General features: G+C 49.1%; 1 protein-coding gene across 8 annotated transcripts in view; it reads right to left on the bottom strand.

The window, feature by feature from the left end:
* Window positions 1-24,327, bottom strand: part of CACNA2D3 (calcium voltage-gated channel auxiliary subunit alpha2delta 3) — a 960,286-nt gene that overhangs the window by 838,432 nt on the left and 97,527 nt on the right. For 3 of the 8 annotated variants that reach the window (XM_032411506.1, XM_032411505.1, XM_032411507.1), the window contains one exon: window positions 21,166-21,247. In XM_032411506.1, the coding sequence (XP_032267397.1) occupies window positions 21,166-21,247 (82 nt within the window). Of the gene's footprint in view, window positions 1-21,165; window positions 21,248-21,917; window positions 22,102-23,299; window positions 23,666-24,327 lie in introns of those variants that run through there. The other 5 variants (XR_004300377.1, XM_032411508.1, XM_032411511.1 and 2 more) reach the window with 4 other exon arrangements.

Below are 24,327 nucleotides of genomic sequence, written 5' to 3'. Positions count from 1 at the left end.
AAAAAAATTCCACAATGAACAGATAATGCTTTGTAATGTAAAAAGCAATAGTTTGTCATAAGTTATTCTTTCCTCCTCGGTGGTCATCTGGCATGAAGGCTGGAACACTGCGGTGGAAGGAAACCCTTGTCTCTGGCCCCTTTTGAAGGCCACGTGGTTGCACAAAGAATCTGCACCTGTAAGAGTGAACTGGGCATTTCTGTTGAGGAGAAGTCACCTACCCGACAACTTGGTCGGGTCTAGGGACCTCTTCGATCCTGGGAAGAAAAGCAACTAGGGGGAAAGAATCTGGCCAGAGCCCAGCAGGGCTGCTGGCATGACTGATGCACGCTCTAGCTCCCTACTTCCTGTGATGGGAACAAATTCTGAGGCACAGAAATCTAGTCACGACTGGCTTCTCATGGTACCCAGAGGATCAGTGTTAGCTAGTTGCTCTTTAACCACTCAGGGCCACTGTCCTTGTGCACACTCTGGGAGAAGGGCGCTTCGCACCTGTCACTAACTAGCACAGTTCCCACGGGTAACCTGACAGGTGCACGCCATGCCAGGAAGGAAGGATGGTGCAAGGCTTGCCTGGAATCCTGGCTCTATCACTTCCTAGCCAAGTGACTTTGGGAAGGCTAATTAATAGTCTCTGTGCCTCAGTTTCTTCCTTGGTTAAATAGAGATAATAATGGAGCAGCTTGCCCACAGGGTTGTGGGAGGATTAAATGAGTTAGTATTTATTAGGTGTTTTGAATTGCTGTCTGGCTTGTGGTAAATGTTCAGGAGTATCAGTGTGTTGTCATCATCACAACCACCACCATTACAAGGCTTCACCCTAGGAAGCCCCAAGAAAATGGGAGAAAGACAAACAGTCCTCAAAAAGCCTGTGGAGCTGGGCAGAAGACCGTAGTGATGCCAAAACAGTAATTAGAAACCAAGTCAACTCTGATCAGCACAAGTGAGGTACAAATGGCCAACAAGGACCGAGATTGGAAAAGGCTGCCTGAGGCAGTAGCAACTGAGGGCCCAGCACAGAGCCCCTGGCCCAACAGGAGCTCAAAAGCTGACTGCTGAATTCAGGAACGAGGCTGTGAAGATTGAGAATTCAACAAGCAGTTCTAGGGACAAGGATGGGAGTTTGGGGCAGGAGGAGCAAGTAAAGCAAAGGCCAAGAAGAAAGTATGGGATGAGTTTTGGGGTCCCAAAACTCATATAAGGAGCTGAAGCATGGGTGCACTCGGGGTGGTGATGGTAAAGCTGGGCCAGGATGAGTGAGGAGGCATCACAAAAGACCCAGGGTCCCTTCATCTACTTATTTGTCATATTAATTCCTGTCAATCCTCAGGTCTCAGCTGAAGTTCCTCCCTTTCACAAAGCCTCCTCTGACCCAGAAGAACAGGTCTTCAGGTCCCACTGTCACTGCAGGGAGACTTGCATGTGGTAATTCTAATTCTAACTCTAATTCTTAGAGAAATGCCTGATTTCTGCACTAGATTGTCATCTCCATGAAGGAGCAGACTTTCTGATTTTTCTTGTCCTTTATCCCCAAAGCCAGCACAATACCTGGGACAGAGTAACAAGACACAAAAATGTCTGTTCTGTTGAATGATGAATGAATGAATGAATGACTGAAATCACCAAATTCGGACTGTTTTCTCGTGCTCCTGCCAGGGACCAGCCATGGTCCAAGGCAGCCATGTGCTCTCTGGAGATGCTCTCCACCTCCTCCCTCCATATGAAATGGAGAAATGGAGAAAAAATGTGTTATTGATGTATTTTGACATCCTGAACTAAAAGCTCCTACACAAGAAGCAAAGTATTAATAGCCATCATCTCTCAAATTTATACTGCACTATTCAAGGGCTGAATTCAAGGACTTTTCAAAAAAGAACAGAAAGTGACTCTCTCCACTCTTCAGCCCCTCTGCTGCTCTTTTTCCTCCTCTCTCAACCCAGAAGCCTTGCCCACAAAACAGATCTAAGAAAGAGAGGGCACAGTGAAGCTTCCTAGCCCACTGTAATGGGAGTGTGCAGGGCTTTGGGGGTGAGCTGAGAGGTTTAAACCACCTCTGCAATACACAGAGAAAGATGACACACACACAGGTAGATCAAGGTAGATCAGTGGGGAAAGCTTTCTCTTACCAAGTCTTATAAAAAGCACTTCGAATGGGGCCTTGATGGGTCTAGGCTATTTCAACATCCTAGTGGGACTTTGCAGCTAATTCAGAATATAAGAGTTTTTATGGAGCTTTCTTCCTAAAGAGATAAAGGTTGCCAGTCTGTCATTTTACTCCAGAATGAAAACTAACCAAATAATTATTTTCTACACAGCCATGAGGCCACCTCTAATATGACCTAACTTCTTGGGATGCCATCCTGGAAAGTTTACGGACACACACACACACGAGCACACCCCCACATGTCTCACCTTCAGATAGCGGGGGACAAGTGGTGTTTCTCCTGTGAATTTAGGTAACACTATACTGAGGAGACAACAGCCCCTATTAGCTGAGGGTCGTAGCTGAGGACAGAGCAGAGCTGGTGTGAATCTCTGATCTGTCGTTTATGATCTGGCTGATCTCTCTGGGCCTCCGTTTTCTCAGCCTATCAAGTTCATTCATTGCCAGCACTCATTCGTGTATTCCACAAGTGTTTACTGATAGAGACTATCACGGGAACCAGAAAGAGAGCAATGAGTAAGCCACAGGTCTTGCTCTGGAGAGTGAACGTCCTCTGGATGAGGTAGCACCACCAACCCAGGGGGTGAGTATATGACTCCAAGAATGTAAGAATTACCGTAATGGTTGCTGCCCTCCATTGAATTCCTACAACTGCTAGACACTGAGCTGAATTTTGCAGTCATGAGCTAATTTAAAAATCTTTACAACAGTCCAGTGAGATAGGGATCACTTAAAGAAGAAGGAAACTTGAAATGAAGTGGCTGCTCAAGGCTATAAACCATCCACAGGTAGCTTCAGCGCCAGGACCTGAACCCTCAGCTCCACCGCGGTGGGCCCAAGTGGCCGGTGTTTCTGGAATATGCAAGTCCACTTTCCTGTGCTGCTCAGGTTACATCTCAGCCTTCCCTCCCCCAAGAGACCCCAGCTCTTCTCTCCTGGCTCCAGCCTGAAAAGAACACAGCACACTTGTTGAATGAATGCTGGCTTTTTTTTTTTTTTAATTTGGCAGTTTAAAGCAATTAACGTCATTTAGTCAGGCGTGTTATTAAGTCAACATTCAAGGGAGGGTGAATCAGGGGAAATGAATATACCAGGTTATATAAATGTCAATTTACTCACTGTCTAAAATATCACAGAACTTCATCATATGTCAAATATTTTAGTCCCTTTTATTGTTGCCTTTTATATCCAAAGATGACTCCATTCCCTGACACAACTCTCAGAACGAGTCTGTGGTACAAGAACGCTTGGGAAATACATTGGCAAAAACGGACAGGAGGATTTACCAGGATGGGATGTCATTTTGGCCTCCTCTGATCTCGATGCCACTCTGTCTTCCCTTGGCCATTCGGCTAAGTCTGCCTCATCACCTACGAGAGTCTGCACTGGTGTGAATCGCTGCCGCCTGCTAGACTCCAAGTACCCTGGTGTGGCCAGCAGCATCTCCATACCCCCTCTCCTCCCGCAGGTACCTGTGCAGACAGAGGCAGGACAACACGTGTCGGCAGGATGTACAGACACGGGCACAACATGGACAGAGAGCCACCCAGCTCATGGTGGAGCATACTGGGAAACGAGGTGGGGTCTCCCTCCTCTGCAAGCATGCTGAGTCTCAGCACAGAGGCACCTTCAAGCTGTCTCATGCACAGGCCCAGGGAGAAGCAGCGAGCTGCTCCAAGTCTGCGAACTCAGCAGTGTCAGGGCCAGAGCTAGGGCCTGGACCTCAGACCTCCAGGAGGCAGGGCCCTGCCCTCTCTAGCCCTGTGACCCCCTGGTCCAACCGCATCACACTTGGTCAGAGAAGGAGATGAGAAAACAAGTAAATGCCTGACGGGTACAATAACAAACACCAGATGCAGGGATGCTCTAAGAGCAGGAGGCCTATATAACATAGACGGGCAAACTTCTTGTAAATTCCATTAAGTGCTAAGTAAAATATCAGGTGCTTTTCAAAGCATACCACTGCTCACCCTGTGTTTCCCAAACTTGCCTCTTCCACTCTCCCCCCATCTCTCACATTTCCTCCCCATTGCTCCTCATATGCCCCCCCACGTATCGCCTCTAGCTGGGCTGCCCACATTGTAACACCTGTGACCAACTAAGTTGACTGCTGGCAAGAGGAGGAAGCATAGGTAAGGACAGGGTCATGGTCAAACAGCCCTGAGTTCAAGAACTAATGCCACCACTTATTAACTATGTGATCTTGGTCGAGTTACTTCACCTCCCTGAACCTAAGTGTCCTCATCTAGAAAATGGGGCTATCAAAGTACCTGCCTCATGGGATTGTTGAGAAGGTGAAGTGAAATTTATACAGAGAGCTTAGCATTGCAACTGGCTGATTAATGTTATCTACCATTATCTATCATTAATAAGCTTTAATCCCCAAATCAATGCTGCACCTCCCAGAATGAAAATGAACTAGCCTATAATTTACCCTGGTAACAGTGAGGGCACTGCTCCTTTCTTAACATATTTATGACATTGTAAAATCAATGTATTGGTCACAGCCAACCTTCCAAAATGAGTAGAAGGAGCAGAGTAGGTTAGAAATGAGTAGAATAGAGTGGAATAGAATAGAATAGAATAGAATAGAATAGAATAGAATAGAATAGGAGTCCATGCGAATAGAATAGACCAAATTGCACTGCAGAGAAGCTAAGTAATGTTGCATGAAACTTGCATTGAACATGAGAAGTTGTATGCAACGGGTTGCACTGAACCATGTATTTCTTCCTTTGGGTCATGGTCAAAAAAAGTATGAAAGCTGCTGACTTAGGAAAAATGCAGTTTTGTGCCCAACAGGCCCCTGGGGGAGCAATTCTTGTACCAGAGAGATTAGGAGCAGCCCTTTTATGGGAAGCAGATGGCGTCTTTCATATTGATGTTCACCAAACAATTTTCTGTTAAAGGTCCCGGTAACCTATTTGGTAGGAAGAAAAGCCATCGGTGACAGGTCAACAAATTTCTCTCCATCTTACAAATTGGAGAATGGCCACTTCAACTCTGCTCAGTGATTTGTAAATAAGCTGCTTCAACAATCAGACATGCTCCTGGGTACCTTCTGACTTAAAAGATAAAATGCCTGACTTGTTCCAAAGCCCCCACTTCTATTGCAGAGAAAATCTCCATTCACGCCATACACACTGAGGAGGCTGGGTTTGGGGACGGAGCAGCTGCAACCTCTGGCCTGGGACAGCACAGATGATTAAGCAAACCCCAGTGGGAAGATGTGCACCTTTCCTCCCAGCAGGAAAGACAGGGAAAGATTTGGTCTCTTTAGGGGAATCCAGAAGCCTTCCCAGAGGTGGGATACAAACAGTGTTTCTCCAAGCATGTCCCTGGACCACTGTCATCAGAATTACCTAAGATGTTTGTTAGAATGCAGGTGCCTAGGCCCTGGGCCAACCTTACTGAGTCCGAATCTCCTGGGGTAGGACCCTGGAAGAATGCATTTTAATAAGCTCCCCAGGTGATAGTTCAGCAGGTGGAAGACTGACATCCTCGAGAGACAGGGCTCAGCAGTCAGACAAGGGCAACAGGGTCAGCCGTGTGGACGGCGGGACTGGCGTGGGCTGAGGCACAGAGGCGTGACACAGCCTGGTGTGCTTGGGGAGTGTGAGCCGTGTGCTGTCACCGAAGCATTCAGGGTGAGGATGCAAAATGTGGCCAAAGCAGCAAGGGGATTTTGGCACCCAACACAGCTCCACACGCCTCACTGAGTATTCAATGGGTGTTTGTTGAGGCAGGAAGGGAGTGAGGGAAGGAAGGAAGGAAGAAAACATTTCCAACATTTGGTCAAAAGCAAATGTGTTCTCGTGAGTCTGTTAAGGCAGCTGAAAATTTTCCCAAACCATGGTGTTCTACCCAAAATGAAGCAATTGGTCATGTGCACCTCTACTGTGGAAAAGGAGAAGGTGGAGCCCTCGGGTTTCCAGACAGGTTTCTCAATGTTGAATAAACACTTTTGTTGACTAACTGTTCTGTCTCCTGCTCCCTGCACTCAATGTAGATCATGCTAATAAGGTGAATGTTCCCCACCACACACTGGGACAAAGTATTTTGGCTGTTAAAAACAGACACATTGGGGTGCCTGGGTGGCATAGTGGGTTAAGCGTCTGACTCTTGATTTCGGCTCAGATCATGATCTCGGGGTCCTGAGATCGAGCCCAAAGTGGGGCTCATCGCCAGGTGTGGAGCCTGCTTAAGATTCTCCCTCTCCCTCTCTCTCTCTCTGCCCCTCCCCCAACTTGTGCACGTGTGCTGGTGCACACTCTCTGGCTCTCTCTAAAATACATTAAAAAAATAAAATCTTTTAACACAGACACATTGGGGAACATTTTCACCAGGTGAACTTCAGGCTTCAACGTGGCTGGACTAGAGGAAAGGCTGCACAAAGCAGGGCTCCTGTGGGATCCAGCAGGAGAGCTCTGACAGGCACAGGGCAGTCTGGGGCTAGCAGCTGTCTCTCTCCATCCTCTAAGAAGCCCACTGTGGTACGTGGAGCCTTCCTTCCCTCTGTGGCCTCGATGTCCTCATGAATGCACGATCTGGCAGTAAAAACGCCAATGCTCCAGGCCTGGCCTGTTCCTGATTCACTGTGACACGGGGCATGCCACCAGGCCCAGGCACCCATAGCAGGAGGGACTGGGTTCCCAAGATCTGCCCCAGCTCAGAGGTCCTCTCCCTCCCCTCTGAATAGTCAGACTCAGCAGGAAGGTAGAAGGTGGGCATCAGATTACGGTCACTGTGGGGCCCCAAGGCAAATTCCAGGGGTGCCCCACAGAGCAAAGACCATCCAAGGAAGCCTCACAGCCTCCGCAGAGTGACGTCCCAGCAGGAGCTGGATGGAGACTCCTCCGTAAGCCTCCAAATGCCATACTGGGCCTGATACCAGGGACAGTGGGGCTGCAGCGAAACCTCTTCTGGCATAACTGCCCCCCATTAAATGCACATGATTGAATTCCCACTTCCCAACCAGCTGCTCCCCTCATCCCAGAGGAGCTGTGCTTGGTGCGAGCTTTCCGCATCTCCGCGGGCCAGGCCTGCAGAAGAAAGCAGACAACTGCACCTGCAGGACACAAAAGCAAATGCAAATCCCCCAGCCTGGCTGGATGGCCTCTTGCACGGTTTCCTCCTCAGTGGAGGTTGGGGGCTCCAGCCTTGCAGGCTGCAGCCAGGACGCTGTCCACAAGCGGGTAACACTGCCCCGTGGATGCTGCAGTTACGTGCGGTGGACCACAGCGCCCGACTGCCCTCAATGCACATGCAGAAACCCATCCAGGGGATGTAAAGAATAAACAGACAAATGCAAAATAAAGCAAGCTGCACTGAGAAGGTGAAATCAAGCCCAGCAAACGCTGCGTGGCATCACGACGCCGGCAGGGCCTCGGAGAAGGTGAAAGGGGTAGAAATTAAAATTCTCATTTCTCCCTGATGTCACTGGGAATGTGGCATCCGAGCACTTCATGGCATTAGCTGCAGCAGCTCCCTAATTGCCTTTGCCGAGTTGCCTCCCCCAGGTTGATGGTGGCGGCTGCGGCGGAGGCCCCATCAGTCTCGCTTGGTGCTCCTCGTGCACCCGCCCGGCACTGCGGTGCTCCCGCCGCAGCTGCTGGGCTCGGCGCCACGGAGGTGCCAGGACCCCTCAGCCCTGCTGGGAGTGTTCAGTGTGTTTGGGATGCTGCTGGGATGCTCCCCAGGGGCGAGGAGGGGGTCGCGGGCTGGAAGAAGGGAGGACCAGCTGGCTCGGATGTCTGGCAGCCCCTGCTGGTACCAAGAGGGTTGTGGGTGAGCAACCTGCCCGCGGGGCTTCAGAGCCAGATTGCTGCAGCCAGGAGACATCCGCTCCTGATGCTAGGGAGTCATAAAACCCCGTACTAGAGAGTAAGTGGGGAAAGAGATGTGAGGGATCTCGTCCTTGGCCTGTGTTCAATACAGTTTTTATTCTGATCACCCGCACGTGAGCACCAGAAAAAAGACTTGACCAGGTTCTTCTTTGTTTAATCTGTACATCCCACAAACAACCCCTGAAACCCACCTGAAGATGGCTCTGTGCTAAGTGCCAAAGGAGGACCCTCTCCCGTCAGAAAGAGCAAGTCCGCCCTGGGGGAATTGAAGGTCTAGTTACCTGCCTCCTTCTTGACACCCCACACAGAAAGATAAGGGGTCCTCAGGATATCACGTATCCCCAGGACTACCAGGGGCATGAACAGATCTGCCAGACTCATTCCATGCAAAATAAAACTGACCCTAGTAGGTCTAAGGGCTGTGGCCTTCAAGCTAGCTGTCAATCAAGCAGAAAAACAGAACTGTATTTCTTCCCTGAAAAAATAAGAAGCACCAAAAAACACCCAGGGAAGAGAGACAAAGAATGAGCATATCAAAAACCAAGGAGTTGAAATTTACTGGACACGAAGACTGCCACAGGCTGGCACAGCTAATCCTCATGACCCCATTTTACAGGTAAGGAACCCGAGGCCCGGAAGTGAAGCTAAGGGACACACTGGGTCTCCAGCCAGATTCATCTTGTCCCAGGGTCCTCCCCATGATCCTCCATTACCTTAATGGGGAATACAAAAAGGGAAACTGAATTAAATTCAATGAGATTTTCAGAAAGGCTTCTTAAGAGTCAGAGCTGATGTGGAGAGGGCTGGCTGACCCTCAACGGAATCAAAAGACAAGCAGCATCATGTTATTATAATAAAAGAGAACACTGTAAAAAGCTAGAAGGGTTCCGGGCCCTCCCCTCATCATTGGCCCCCTTTTAATTCTGTATTATGAAAGCAAATGACAATGCATCCAAATAAGACTAAGAATTCCAAAGGGGAAAGGATTAAGGATGAGGAAGAAGTTTCCACCACCAGTCCCGATGAGCCAATAACAGGCTCAGACCAAAACATGATGGTCCTGGAAATATCCAGGTGCCCCAGTCCAGGCACCTGAACAGGACTCACAAGACCCTGGCTCTAAGCCTGCCTTTGCCACTTGGAAGCTGGGTAATCTTGGGCAAAGTTACATTCTCTGTTTTGGTTTCTATCTGTCTAAAATGGAGGGGATGACAGAACCCACCTCAGGAGTGGTTGTGAGGATTTCAGGAATACAAATAAAACACAGGGCACAACACACAAAGCACATCATGCATCATTGTTATGATTACTGTCTAAGACGCCTTTGTGGAGCTCAGTGGTGGGCAGCTTTAATGGAGGTCTCCAAAGAAGGCCTGCAGGTGGCCTGATGTTAGCTCTCCCCGAAGCGGACGAACGGCTCTCTCAAGCAGCCAACATGCCTGGGATGCGGGAGCAGCTCCTGGGGAATGATGACAGAAGCCCACCTTTTCTAAATGCTTCTTGTGAAACACTTATTGCTAAGCATCCTGTGTCCATATTCTCGTTTGGACTTCTCAGTCCACTCTAGAAGTTATTACTGTCGTGTCCATTTGGCAGATAGAAACTGTGAGGTTCCATGACTGACTTGTCAGGGTGGCCCTGGATTCTAATCTGGATTAGCCTGACTCAGATCCCGACTTTCACCTACACATTTCTGCCTTCCCAAGACCAACCACCTCCCTTAAAGGTAAATTTTTAAAAATCAATAATCCCCTGATTTCTTTCTAAGTCTATATGTTTTTCCTAACATTCATAGGGCATTTGTTTCATGCAAAAAAAAAAAAACACCTGAAAGTCTTGCTATTTAAGTAGAAAATCCAGCTGTGGCTCCATAGTTCTGAAATTCCTGTTCTGGGAAATGTATATTGTTGGCTTTTTTCAAAAGATTAGTAAGCTGTGAGCCCTTTCCTAAGAGGATTACATCTTCTTTCAGGGTGACCAGATGATCCTGATGCTCTGAAATACTCAAACTTGGCCACAGACCTTGGGATTTTAAAGTAGACCTCAGTTTTTATTTACAAGAGGAAACAGTCCATGTATATTAAAACACACACACACACACCTTTTACGGGTTGTCTGACAGCGATTCCTTTAAACAAGGTTCTCTGTGCTGTGTGCATTCTGACAGGAGCACAGGTCAAAAAAGAAGAAAGAAGGAGGCGCCTGGGTGGCTCTGTCGTTAAGCGTCTGCCTTCGGCTCAGGTCATGATCCCAGGGTCCTGGGATCGAGCCCTGCATCGGGCTCTCTGTCGGTGGGAAGCCTACTTCTCTCTCTCCCACTCCCCCTGCTTGTGTTCCCTCTCTCGCTGTGTCTCTCTCTGTCAAATAAATAAATAAAATCTTTAAAAAAAAAATTAAAAAATAAAATAAAAAATAAATTAAAAAAAGAAGAAAGAACACTCAAACTTCGGCATTAGCATCCAGGAAGCCAAATGACTGTCAGTGGGGCAAAAACCTGTGCCCATTTGAGCTGTTGGTACATGATGTGATCATGTTGTGTTAATAGAAATTTCACGGATAATGGAAAGTGGTAGGAAGCTAAGAGTAAAGCTGTGTGTTATGACTCGTGGCCAAAGATTACCTACTTCCAATGGATTTGTTGCCTCCCACACCTTTTGTTCTTTTTACAATATTTTTCCGCCTCTGCCTCAACAAAGAACAATAGAGAAGGCATTATGGATGGTGCAGGTACAAAGAGCCAAAGCCCTGCCAGGTGTTTCTGACTCTCCCCTTGCTTTGCAAATTACAGTACAGTGTTATAGCAAGAACAAACCTGAATTCCCAAACTGCCCACCTTTACTGTACAAGGGCCCAGATGAGAAGAATTTGGGAAAGAAAGCAAAAGAAATCCACCTCCTCGGGGACGTCATAAATGCTTTTGTTTGCAACCATGCCTTTGTCACATTAAATGTGTGTGCCATTCATTGTCTTAATTTTATGAACCCATTATGGGGTCCAAGTGACTAAAATTCCAGGAGTCTCTTCTGCTCTTCATTAAAAATGAAGCAGGACACTATAAATGAGAGAGTGGCCAGAGAAGTAAGGCTTCCCATGTGCCACATATTGTTCTAAACTACTTCATATGGGTTATATCACTTAATCCTCCCCAATGCCCTATAACACAGGTGCTTTTATTAGTACTTCTATTTTGCCGATGAGCAAACCAAGGCCCAGGGAGGTAAAACTAGTGACTGGCAGAGCAGAATTCAACTCCAAGGCCCATGCTCTTTTTAAAAATCTGTCTTCGGCTATGCATGCTCACTGTAATAGAAATCTAGATTTTTCGGGGCGCCTGGGTGGCTCAGTCATTAAGCGTCTGCCTTCGGCTCAGGTCATGATCCCGGAGTCCTGGGATCGAGCCCCGCGTCCGGCTCACTGCTTGGCAGGAAGCCTGCTTCTCTCCCTCTCCCACTCCCCCTGCTTGTGTTCCCATTCTCGCTGTGTCTCTGTCAAATAAATAAAATCTTAAAAAAAAAAAAAAAAAAATTAAAAAAAAAAAAGAAATCTAGATTTTTCTAAAACCAGACACTTCATTCCCTCCTGGGAGCCAAGACTTAGCAGCTGTCAAGAAGGAAATGCAGGGTCAAGTTTACATCATGGGAAGGTCTAGACTGGGGGGAATTCCACAGGCCAATTACACCTTTCATTCCATTTTAATGTAAAACACCAAAGTCTCAGGAAAAGATGTCAAATCATTAAGTGTATGGCACCACACTTGCCATATTCAGAGACCTGAGCAAACAGACGAAGAGCAGGTTTGAGTTTTCAGGGAAAACATGAAGGGAAATGCTCCCCGTTTTTTCCAGAACGGCTGAATCCTCTTGTCTTAGCTGAGACAGCATCCTGCTTGGGGATCCCACAAGATTGTTCTCTTCCTTGGCAGCTGCACCCTCCAGGCTAAGAGGCATTAAGGTGCCCGACACCGCCCCCACTCCCCTGCAAGCCAGGGCCAGACCAGTCAACCCCTACCCACACTCCCCTAGGAACTGCTTTTTGGCCCCCAGCAGGCACGAGCCCACACTGGAGGTCAGAGAGTCCTTCTGAGCCTCGCTGTCCAAAGAGCGCACATCCCGATACCCCACCTGAGGACACACGTCTGGGAGAAAGAAAGTGGCGAGGGCTCTGGCATCCCAACCTACCCAGCCCTTCTCATCCTGCTGCGGTCCTGCAAACTCCACTGGAGCCTGTGCTCAGGTGGGATCAACCCACACAGGTGGCCTGTGCCATAAAGGAAAATCCCAGGCTTGTGGGGGGGGGGGGGGGGCGGTGCTCAAAACAAACCAGTGTGAGTCCCAGCCCCACTACATGGCCAGCTACTCCACCTCCCTGAGCTGCAAGACCCACCTGCAAGAGGTAGGTAACGGGGGCCACTCCAAAGAGAACCAAGGACCACATCAGATGCCTGACATGATCTCCTTTCCTACAAAGCATGCCTGGCTCATACTAAACACACGAAAGAAGAAAAAGTCCATTTCCTTCCTATCCATCCCCCATCAACCATCTGTTTACCTAAGCTGGTTATGACCGTGGTGGATTTCAAGAAGCTGCCAGCACAGTCAGACTCTGATGTTCTGTAACATTCCTGGGCACAAACGGTTCTTGGGCACTTTTCTGAACTACCTGGCCCAAGTGGAACTACCACAGATTTGCATGTTTCCTTTCATTCCTGACTTCTTACTGACTTTCACGGCTGATTATAACGGCTTCATGCATAAACAATGTTCTTAAGTTATGCAGCTACAATAGCACCCCCAGCATGATTTTAAAGTATTGGTGCCTATGTTTACCACAAACAGGGGTGGCCCGTGTCACTCCTGCAACATCTTCAAGGAGATCAGCAGAGGACTGCAGATGCTCATAAGCCAAACACAACAGAATGTGCCAAGCAAGCTCTGAAGCAGAGGCAGGAGGGCCAGTGGGAAGGACCAAGGGACACAGGATGCCCTTCAGTGCCTCCTGAGACTTGGGGGCAGATGGCAGTCCCCATGCACCACTGCACCTTCCTGTCCCAACTGGAGGAAAGACCCCTCCCCCCACGCCCAGTGAGGTGCCCAGTCTCCTGCTGGTCTCCAGGGCCACCCCCACCCCCACCCCGGGAAGTCATTGGGAGAAGTCCAGCAGATGGGATTTTCATGGGAGGAAATGCCTGGAATGCTGTCCAAGAGGGCATCCGGATTAATGAGTGCCCACGGCTGGCTCCTGGACGCACCCCCACAGCAGGGGGATCGCTGGATGCCTGCACTCTCCTATGGCTCCAGCCACACTCGGAACACTGGGACACACTCAGCCACTCCTCAGCCTGACCCACCGCCCCCACAGCAGGGCAGAGCCAGGGAGGAGGTAACGGGGAGACCCTGACACAGTTCTTCAAGCCTCATTCCTCATGTGAGGGGTTCTCCTCCTGACCCTCAGGGACAAAAGAGCTGACCTCAAGGAGAAGAGTGAATGTCTGGGCAGAGGTCATGTCCACACAGCCTCCTCCCACTTGGGTCCACAAGCTCCCTCCTCTCAGGTGCCTTGTGGGATCACCTGCCAATACGCCGGCACCCGGCACTCACCCGCCCATCCGTGCTCTTGCTCATTGGCATGAGCGAACCCAGTCCCCACAGATGCTCGGTGAAGGTTACCTAAAGACCTTCTGGTTGTATCATGCAACCTCAGCAACACCCTGGCAGGAGGCTTCCATGGGCCAGGCACCATGCTAAGTGCTTTTTGTACTTTATTTCATTTAATCCTCATCACAGCCTATAATGTAGAAGGTGTTGGACTCCTTTCACATGCGAGGGTACAGGTTTAGAAATGTCAAACAACAAGACAACCCAGCTAGGAAATGGCAGATCCGGGACTCCAGTCCAAGTCCCTCTGACTCCACACCTGTCTTCTCTGCTGTTAGCCCGGGGTTTCAGCTTCTAAAGTAACCTCTCAGCTGCTACCTCATTTAGTCCTCCCAAACACTCATGAGCTAGAGAAACACAGGTATTAACCACATTTTTCTCAAACAGGAACTGAGGCCAAAAAAGGTCACAAAGAGAGGAGGGGACATTGTAGCACAGTGGCCAGGTAAACAGATTCAGTCACCTTGGAAAGGCTGCTTAACTTCTGGGAGCCTCAATTTCCAAATCTGTAAAATGGGGGTGAGTGGTAGTCCCTGACTTATTGGGTTGTTGGGAGAATTTAAGGGGATGGCATCTATAAAATCCTTATCACAGTACCTGGACTGCAGGAACGCAGAGCGAATGAGTGAAGTCCACCTGTTTTTACTATGAGATTAAGCAGTTTGCCCAAATCCACTCAGGAAATGTCTACAGAAAAGATAAAAAGACAGATGTCATGGCTCCTAAGCCAGTGACCTCTCCTTTAACAACACCGCATCTCCAAAGATGCGCAGCTCTGTAAACGCTCCAAGTTCTCCACCTATTATGACGATGAACAAAGACAGGCAAAGGACACCTCCTAGACTGACTGTGGCCTGAACGTTCAATCAGGCTGAGAGGACGAGCCACCGAGCAGGGGAAAGAGAAAGCCTAACTGAGCACGGCCTGTCCCATAGGGGCCTTTGCCCAGGGCCCAAGAGGCCCTGTGCTTTAATGCTCTGCTGTCACCATCTTTAAATTCTTCATAGTTTTTGAACAAAGAGTCCCATATTTTCCTCACTCATTGGGCCCTACAAATTATGTAGCTGGTCCCGGGCTCAGCAGATCCTCAGCTTCCAGCTGCCTACACCATCTCAGGTGCCGGGTGGACTGGTCCTGTCCCAGCAGACCTGGCTGAGCCCCTCAAGCCACGCTCTCTAGAAGCCCAAGAGGACAACAGTCTTCTCCATCAGCAGGCAGCATCTGGCACGTTCTGTGATGAGCAGCATCCATTTTTATGGGCTTACACACACATGCATGAAGTTAATAAGTATAATGGTAATGACATGTGTGAGCCCCAAATATCAACTGGCAGTTGCTTCACCTAAAATGGATAACCAAAGGTCTGCTCTGTGAACCCACAGCCACTTACGACCCTGCCCAGCTTGCCTGCCCAGATCATTTACATGGATAACAGCTCTTTTAACCTTGGGAGGGTACTGTTTTCCAATATCAGGTGCCAAGATAAACACTCTGAAGTGCACAAAGTGAAGAAATAGCCATCTATTTCTTGTCAAGAGATAATGCTCTTCTTTCCAATATGGCCTTGAAATGCCCATTAATAGTTTGGCTTCTGAGTTATGTTCATAATCTTGATTTGAGGTCACCAGGAAGCTATGCAACATACAAATTTAATACACCTTATAAATTTAATGCCTTATTTAAACAGCCTTGGAATGAACACCCAATGAATGTTTTTCAAAGCAAATGGAAATTGAAATGTTTACCATTTATTGAAAACACACTGGACTCTTTTCAAAGTTGTATCGGTAAAATAACTTTCTTCTGAAAAGCAGACGTGCTGGCTACGCACATAGAAATCCCCTAAAAATACATTAGCTATGCAGATGCCTAATCTGTCAAGGGTGAGTTGTGGTCCAGGCAGAGGGCTGCATCACAGAGGGGTCTTTGAGCCTGGCTTGACATTTCAGGAACAACCACCTCAATCTGCTGGTCACTAAATACTCAGGGAAATCAAAGGAAATCAAGCAGCCCTCCTCTTCCTTCCTTCCTTCCCTTGAAGGAGAAGCTAACTTTTGTTTAATGGACCAAAAAGGGCTGATAAAGATTCTATCAATGTTTCCAGAAGCCTGACATGAGGAACTTCTTCTGAATGATACACAATAGCACGACTGTAGTCACTTGATATAAAACACAGGCCATTATGTTTCTTGTATAAAAACTGCATTAAAAGGATCTCATATGCTAATTCATAGGCTGGCATTTACAACATCTATTTCATTTTTTCTCAGTCTCAGCCATAGCAAACCTCCCAGTCAGATCACAGTGTCCCAGGGAACACAGAATCTGCTCAAAGTCTCTGTCTAGAAGATGCTCTGGGTCTCGGTGAAGGAGGAAATTTCAATAAGCAGAAGTGACTGCAGAAGATGGGGGACCCTCGACAGACATGAATGTGGATAAAGAAAAAGCCCATTTGTTGGCATCTGTGATGGTAAATCTGGATGAATGACAGACCGGACACAAAAGATCCTGGTGAGAATGTACACTTCTTTAGGCAAGCTCAACACACCAAGTCATGTATTGATCGACGTAAGTGTGAGCACCACCACCAACTGAGGATCCCTCAAAGACTGAAAAGGGGCTCAAATCTCAAACTTGCACTTCCATGAATATGTGCTTCAGGCTGCAGGACAATTAAACACCCAGTGGGACCACAGGTGCTTGGGGTAATGATTCCACATTTCTTTTACTTTTGTTCACCCTCATACGCGGCTACATCTTCATCACAAAATGGAAACATTAATTGTGCTTGCACATGCCTGACAGATTTCATAATTATTAGGTGATTTGGTACTCGTGTGTTTGCCTCAAAGCACACCGGTATTAGAATAAGATAAAATACAAAATGAAATAAAAAGCCAGCATGAGATCCCCATAGTAATTGATCAAAATTATAACCACATTGAAATAAAAATCTGAGTTTGCCTCCGACAAGAAAACAATGTCTATATTTTCATTTCCCTTAATTTTGACTAGCATCTGTAAATCCAGCAACAGACGCTGCAGCAGCTCCCAATGAGAGAAAAAGCAAAGCAGAAATATATCTGGCAGCAAAGAAATTTTGAGAGAGAGAAAAAAAATGAACAAAAGGAGCTCAGACAAAAATTTAGCAAAGCCATACAGAAAGAACTTTATCTGGTCATCAAGGAACCGGGTGTGAGTTTACAAACGCAGTTAGATACATGTGTGGGTAAGATGCATCACTGAATTCCAACTGGTTCGCCCTGTCCTGCTAATGCGCTGGTGACTGCAATAATGAGACCAATAAGCTGTCCTGAAACATTGAAAACGGTCATTTCTGAGATTTCAAGACTTTTAAAAATAATCTGCCAGAGAAAAGTCCAGTAATTGAAGTGGTGCTGTGAATTAGAGCATTGGCCACTGGCAGCGTAGGTTGAATGCATTAATCTTGCAGAATGACAAATAACCGTGTTTACTCAACAAAAATGTTCAGCGAAGGAGCGCCTCCCCTAGAAAAGCAATCTGTAGAGTATCAGGCTTCCTATAGGCAGCACAGCACTGCGACCCAATTCCTGATAAGTGAATACTCCTATTTAATTATTTAAAAGTCCATTGATTTCCACATTGATGAAGAGTCATAATTATCAAAACGGGTTAAAAAACCAACCTTTTACTCTGCTGACTCTGTCTTGTGGAAAGCGACATCACGTTTATGTATGAAAGCCGCCCTTTCAATAAATAGTTGATAACGCAAAAACCTGGTTGTGCATTCCAAGAAGTGCACGTTTGGTAAGTGCTGCATAAGGCATGCAAGGTAAATGTCCATTATTTTCCTCTCATTAATGGCAGAGACACACAGTACCTGTATTTCCGCTGTGTATTTATCATCCCGATTCTGGAAAATGTAATTGGAACCCTTCATCCCCATAAACATAGCAATCTCTGAATGCGGTACTAAATAGAATGAAAAAAGCCCAGCTTCTACCAAATTCTTCCTAAGGAGCATGGCAATGAGCATCACGCCACTTTAATACCTTGTACTGTGAGTGTTCGGGGCGTGGAGCCCATGAGTTTAACAGCCTAGGCTACCAGACCTACCGGAATGCCAGGCACTGAATCCCAAAATAGAGAGGTAATAAAACTATGCCTCCCCAAAAGAACCCAAACAATGTGCATTCTCTGAGGAAAATGAAGCAAGATAGAGGCAGCTGAATACTGGCATGAATATGTCAAACAGGAAAGTTAATTAAAAGTTGAAGCCAATTGAAACCTCTGCAGTATCTGCCGGCTAAGGAAGGCGGGACACAGACACACAGCGGCTCCCCAGGACTTCCCTTTCGGGGCCGCTGTTCTGGCACAATGGTAACAACCTCTCAAGATTAACTCTGAGTCCGACACACACGTCTCAGGTTCTTCCACACCGTCCCCAAAACACACCCCTTTGCTCAAACACGATGACAGCCTTCTACAAACTCAGAAATATCCTCTTTAAAAGAAACTAATAGGTTGCTGTTCCTGTGCTCAGCAAAGACAAAAAGGAGAAAAAAAAATAGGGAAAGTCTGGCACAGAATACCTACCATATTATCATAAGCTAAAGTAGTGAAAGCCATGGTATTAAACATAGAAACAATTGGGGAAACGCTCTCCTTTTTGAAGCCATGACAATGAGGTACATTGTTAAACACTTGTGTTTATGTTGATGAAGTCAGCGATAATTCTACTAGCTCAAATTATATTATCTAATAAAAAAACCTTACCAAAATGGCAGTTTTCCCAGTCTCCAAACACCTTAAAATAAACGGCCAATTGTTATTTAACTTATATTCACAATAGCTGTTTTGTAAAGTTTTTCCTTGGTGCAGAAATTACTAAACCCCCATTCTAAAAATGAATATACTACATTAATTCACAACATGAAGTGTCAACTAGAGAAACTACATAGAGTATGTAAAATGATACAGTGGTATGCAGTATGCCTACTTCACTGAAAATCAAATTTACATGTCCGTGCCTTAAAAGTGTAATTACAGTCTATTATGCAACATGGTATTGTCACCTTTGAGTCCCCTTAATACAGTGTTAACTTCGTTTTACGGCCAAGTTTTTTTTTTTTTAACTCATGTTCAGAGTATCCAAATTGTTAAGGATGCAGTGATGTGATGGAAGGATGCACAGAGTTTTGACTTAGAGGAGTATTTCTTCAGGCAAATGGCCAGAAACGTGAAAATAAGCAAGAGAAAGGCAACTGTCTCCTTGCTTTTTCAAATAATGTTATGCCTCCCACACTCTGAGCACCTTAGATCTCTTCTTAAAGTTTCTTATATTCTGAACTGTCTAAATCAATGTTATTTGCTAATTTAAAAAATTCCGTCATATTTGGAGGCAATGGACCAAGATGGCCAAAAGGTACCTGCAAAAGGGCTCCCCAAGTTACCTGACGTGCCCTGCCCATCATTCATGGAAGTCCTTGCCTATCAGGCCAAAGCCATAGGTACCTCAGGACTCCATGGCACATGACTGCCTTCGAAATGCAAGAAGAGTAGGTATCCACCCCGGAACCTAATGCCAAGCAACACCCCACCTTCCCCTTGCATCCGATTACAAAACGCCAGGCAACAGCAAGGAATGACAACAAAGCCATAAACAGCTGGAAATAATTACACAATTGTCAAGCTGCAAACATGACAAAAGCAAAGCTAGGCTTGTGAATTCAGTATCAGAAAGGATGCTGATGAGAAGGTAAGAGAAGCATTTTAGCTGTTTCCAATTGGCTATTACAGAGTAGCCAATAATATGGCTGATGGGTTTTTTTGTGCAGTGTGTGTGCATGTGTGTGCGAGCGTGTGTGCTAACTTCAGAGAGAAGGAAAAAGCCTATCTCCTGTGCTCCTACAAAATGTGAGGTAAAAGATAGGTAAGCACAACCAAAAAACCATTCACAGGCTCTGAAAGGATACTTTCAGAGTTGCTACAACTAAACTACAACAGGCAGATGAAAAATATTTCTTTAAAGTTATACAAAAATGTTCTCTTCTTTAAAAGCATAAGGAAAATACACAGGCAATGCAATACAGGCAACAGCAACAGTCCCACACTCTTCACATAAAACATGTGACACACAGGCAAAATGCCAAAGCGGGATACAGACTGGTCCAGGTTCAAAGAATACCAGCAGAAGAGGCAATTCCTATAAACTGACGGGTGGGTCGCAGGTATGTAAATTATCATTTTTCTATAAAGGCACATCGCAGCCTCAAGTTTTTATCAACTGCCCATAATTCAATGAACTCCTTCCACCAATAACGGAGTTTGAGCAAACAGTCTTCCCACAGTTTCAAAGAATATGGCTATTGGCAATTTTTAAGAATAACTTCCTTCTTTCCATTGTGGGCTGATGCCTTATTACGATATTTGGATTTCGTGTGACAAACTGCTTCATATAATGTCCCCAAAAACGCTACTCTCTGAAGCAGAATGCCATAAATAAAATACGTACTTGGTTACCAGGCAGCATGCATAACACATATGTTACATTGGCCCAAAAAGCACATTTAAAAATGCTGAAAAGTTAACTTGACAATTTAATCTGTTTGTACCCATTTTCAGAGAAATATCCCCTAAAGGCCAATTTTATTTTCTATCTTTGAGAGAATACTTGGATTGATCCTGCTGATTTGTTAACTTGAAATTCTTTGAACCCTTGTAATTTCTCCTCCCCAGCCTATTTTTTTCTTTTTTTTTTTCTTGGAGGGGAGGGCAAAGGACCATACATCTCACAAGGTAATTTTAAGCATAATGCTGCCTGTTTGAATTAAAATTGATGCAGCTTCTGATAAAAGCCTAATAATCAATTCTCCATTCTCATTACTCTCCAGAATTATATGGACGCAGACCAATTTCTTAAGTTTGTGGACTACTCTCATAGGTTATTACCCGGCAGTACAGCTGAGTGGAAAGATAACCACATTCATTCTCCTTATCTGTAATGATGTAATGCATCCCAGCCCTGGGTCTAGATGATTGGGGAATAATGGGATTGTACAACCGCAGGGATGACAAACAATAGTGCAGCGTCTTTCTCAGATATGCTGAACCCCAGTCTCCAAAGCAGGCAAGGTGAAAGACATCATAAAACAGGCACTGAGGCTGCCCCTTGGATGAAGTTAGCATTTTTTTGGCCAGAAAAGCATCTGCTCTCACATGGTAACAGCAATACCGACACTGGAAGGAGAGCCAGGCAAACACACTCAGTTTCCGAGCCCCAGCCAGGACAGTGCCAGTGAGGATCCTGCCTTTCTTTGTGTTTAGAACCAAGTGTCATCTAAAAATAACCAGTTGGTAGGGAGGAATCATTGCACAGTCCACTGCCAAGACACGAGGGGACCAGAGACACCGCTGATAACTGACGCTGCTCCGGGTTCACGTTTGTTTGGAAAACTAAATCTGCCTCCATTTTCTGTGCTGGAAAAATCATCGCTTCCTGCCACTACAGAAACCTTACCTTTTGCAGAAGCTGGGAGCCGGAGTACTTAGCAGCAATGGATTTTATCTCCCCACCAAAAGCGGAGGCCCAGAGCTTCACCCTACAGGGAGAAAGGGCACAGGAACAAATATAACACCCGTGTCACAGTCAACACGCACGCACACACGGGGCTGTGGCTGAAGGAGCCGGGCGACAGAACATTGGAGGAAAAAAAAAAAAAAGAAAAGAAAAAGCGCCTGGGTAGAAACTGCCAGCACCAAACTGCAGAGCGCAACGCGGGAGGGGGCCTGAGGGGGGTCACATAGTTCAAAAAGCGCAAAGTCTCCCAAGCTCTCTAAAAAGATCACCGGGTTTTATGTGAATCATTGTCTGAGAACTTGACCACCCAACTGGGCATCACCTGGCAAATACTAGTCGGAAGAAACCCACCCATTTCCCCCCCTTCCCCAAAAAGAAGTGAGATGGCAAGACAGCAAAGAGGGAATAAATAAATGGCCCGTGGAAGTTGGATTCGGTAAACAGGCTTCAAAGTTGGCGCTGTCACTTGAGGTGAACCTCTCCGGGTCTCCCTCGCCGACCTGAGCGAGGGGGCAAGAGTATCCCACCCCAGCCTCGCCGCCCCACGCCCGTCCTGGAAGGCAGGTGCGAGAGGCGAGGCCGACGCCCGCGGCAGGTCCTGCCGGGCCGCACCTGCAGGCGCCCAAACTTGGGCACGGCGGGTCGCGGGCGGCCGGGTCCCCTCCCCGGGCGGCGCAGGAGCCGGCACTTACACGGAGAGCGGGATCTGCTGCTCCGAGCGCACCACGGCCCCCAGCGCTGCGTAGAGAAGCGCGGCGGCGAGGAGCGCCGAGGCCCCCCGGGACGCGCGCCGCTGCGAACCCGGCCCGGCCATGCTGGGCTCCCTCCGACGCGCCGGCGGCGGCGACAGGAGCGGCCGCGGGGAGCTGCGCCGAGCGGGCGGTGGGCGAGCGCGCTGGGCTGACTGCTCCGCGCCGCCCCGCCTGCCTCTCGCGCGCCGGGCTCACTTGGGGAGCAGAAAAAGGAGCTGGGGGTGGGGGAGGGCGGGGAAGAGGAGGGAGGGAAGGGAGGGGACAGGGAGGCGGGCGGGGGAAGAGGGAGGGAGCCGCGCCTCTCGCACGGCGGCCGCCCGGCCCCGCCTCGGCGGCCCCGGGGAGTCCGGCGGGCCCCGGCGGGAGGGCGGGAGGCGCCGCGCGGGCGGGGACTCGCAAACTCCAGTGTCCTTGGCGGCGGCGGAGCGCGCCCTGCCCCGCCCGGCCACTGCGGCCGCCGAGTTCTTTACAACTCCGCAGTCCGCGGCCGCGGGCGCGACTCTCAGGCTGGCCCCGGGCGGTCCCCCGACCCCAGGGGCCGGGGCTGCTGGGGGGGGCGAGGGGGGCGGGAGGAGCGCCCCAGGGTCTGGGGCGGCGGGGTCGGGCGCTGCCGAGCCTTAGAGGATTCTCCGGAGGGAAGGGGCAGGCGGAGAGGCAAAAGTCTTGAGGAAGGAGCCGGGGCTTGCGGCGGCGGCCGGGGTCGCCAGCGGCGGAGTGAGGCGGGGACGGGACTGGGGGCTCCGCGGGTCCCGGCTAGGGCACTGCTGCGTGGCCGCCCGCGGCTACTGCTCCGGCCCCGGCGCCTGACAGGGAAGGGCGCGAAGGGCGGCGCTGGCGCGCGAGCGCGGGGCTCAGGCTCCGGCCGCCGCGGGGCCGCCCCTGAAGCGCCCGCCGGGCTTCCGAGCTGCTGGCGCTCGAGCGCGCTGCAGCCCGGTGTCCGCGCGACTGCGGCTGCGGCCGGGCTGTCAGGGCCGGGAAGGGAAGCCACTGCGGCGCCCAGTCCCTCCGGATCGGCGGACCCCCTAGATTTCGGGAAGGCGAGATTCCTCTGAGGCCCGGAGGCCACCCGCTCCCCCACGCCGACCCCCACCCCCTGGGCCGGCGGCGCTTTCTGGCCGCGCGCTGAAGAACGGGCGAGACGAAAGGAAGTCGGGGAAGCCCTGGGAGGCCAGGGGACCCGCCTTGCCCCACCCCCCGCCCCCCGGCCTCTCTGGCCGCCCCCACCGGGACCTGGCTGTAGGAGCCCCCGGCCCGCGCGCGACGTCTGGGGTGTGACTGGGAACTTTGTGGGGCCCTCGTGTGGACCCGCAGTGAAGACCGACCCGAGGGAGGCTGAGTCATTCTCGACCCGCCGAGCGCACCTCGAGTGGCCCCTGGCGAGCCGCGCGCTCCCGACGCCGCGGGGTCTCTGGTGCGTCCACCGCCCGGGCCCGCCTGGTTTGCGTGCCTCCGCAACCCGGACGTGCGCTCCTGCGCGCCGGCCGCCTGCAGCCTCGGCGACCGCGGGCGGCGGGGGAGCAAGTGAGGGTGGGCTGCCGCTGCCGCTCGGGACTGCCGGGTGAGGACCCGGGCCGGCCCTCCTGCCCAGTGGCCCCTGGAAAGAATTACGCCAGCAGATGCTGGGCTTGATCTGACTTGGCTGCGCGGGAAGGGGAGACCCCGGGCTCCCGTGGGCCGGTCGCGCTCGCACCCGGGGCTCGGCGCCCGAAACAGGCCCCACCGGGGAAACGCCAGGTGCGTCCCGCCCACGGGCAGCGTCTACAATCTCCACGGATGACTAACCGGTTATAATGAATTCTCCGCTTCTGTGCACACCTCCCGTCATTGGAAGCGTGCTAACAGTTCCAAACAGAGCCAAGCGTAGCCTGACCCCGGGGCAAGTGGTCTGGATGGCTTTGCTGCTCAAATTGGGGGCTGGGAGAAAATTTTTTCTCCTGTCAGACCCCAGGAGCCTTCTTTCTAAATGAATGAGTGAATGAGTGAGGGAAGGAGGGAAGCGTACTAGCCCTCATCAGTGAAGCACCAGTCCCTTACCTATATGGTATCTATATGGTAATAGCCCTTCACGCATTCACTTATTCATCCAGTGAATTGTCAAGCATCTGTGTGATGGGATATATGCTGGAGACCCGGTAGCCAACAAATGACACCTGCCTCAGAGAGGGTACCTACCGAGGGACACAGGCCTCACTCAAAAAGCCATAAATGGTAAATGCATAATGATAAACTTTGACAAGAGATCAACTACAGTGCATATAAAAAAAAAAAGTACCTGTAGCATCCATAGTATTGTTTTCCCTATTAACCGATGGGAAAATTGAGGCACAGCGGAACTGTACAGCTTAGTCAT

Source organism: Phoca vitulina, unplaced genomic scaffold (assembly GCF_004348235.1).
Source record: "Phoca vitulina isolate PV1807 unplaced genomic scaffold, GSC_HSeal_1.0 scaffold13, whole genome shotgun sequence".
Classification (NCBI taxonomy): Eukaryota; Metazoa; Chordata; class Mammalia; order Carnivora; family Phocidae; genus Phoca; species Phoca vitulina.
This window is presented reverse-complemented; position numbering and strand designations above follow the sequence as displayed.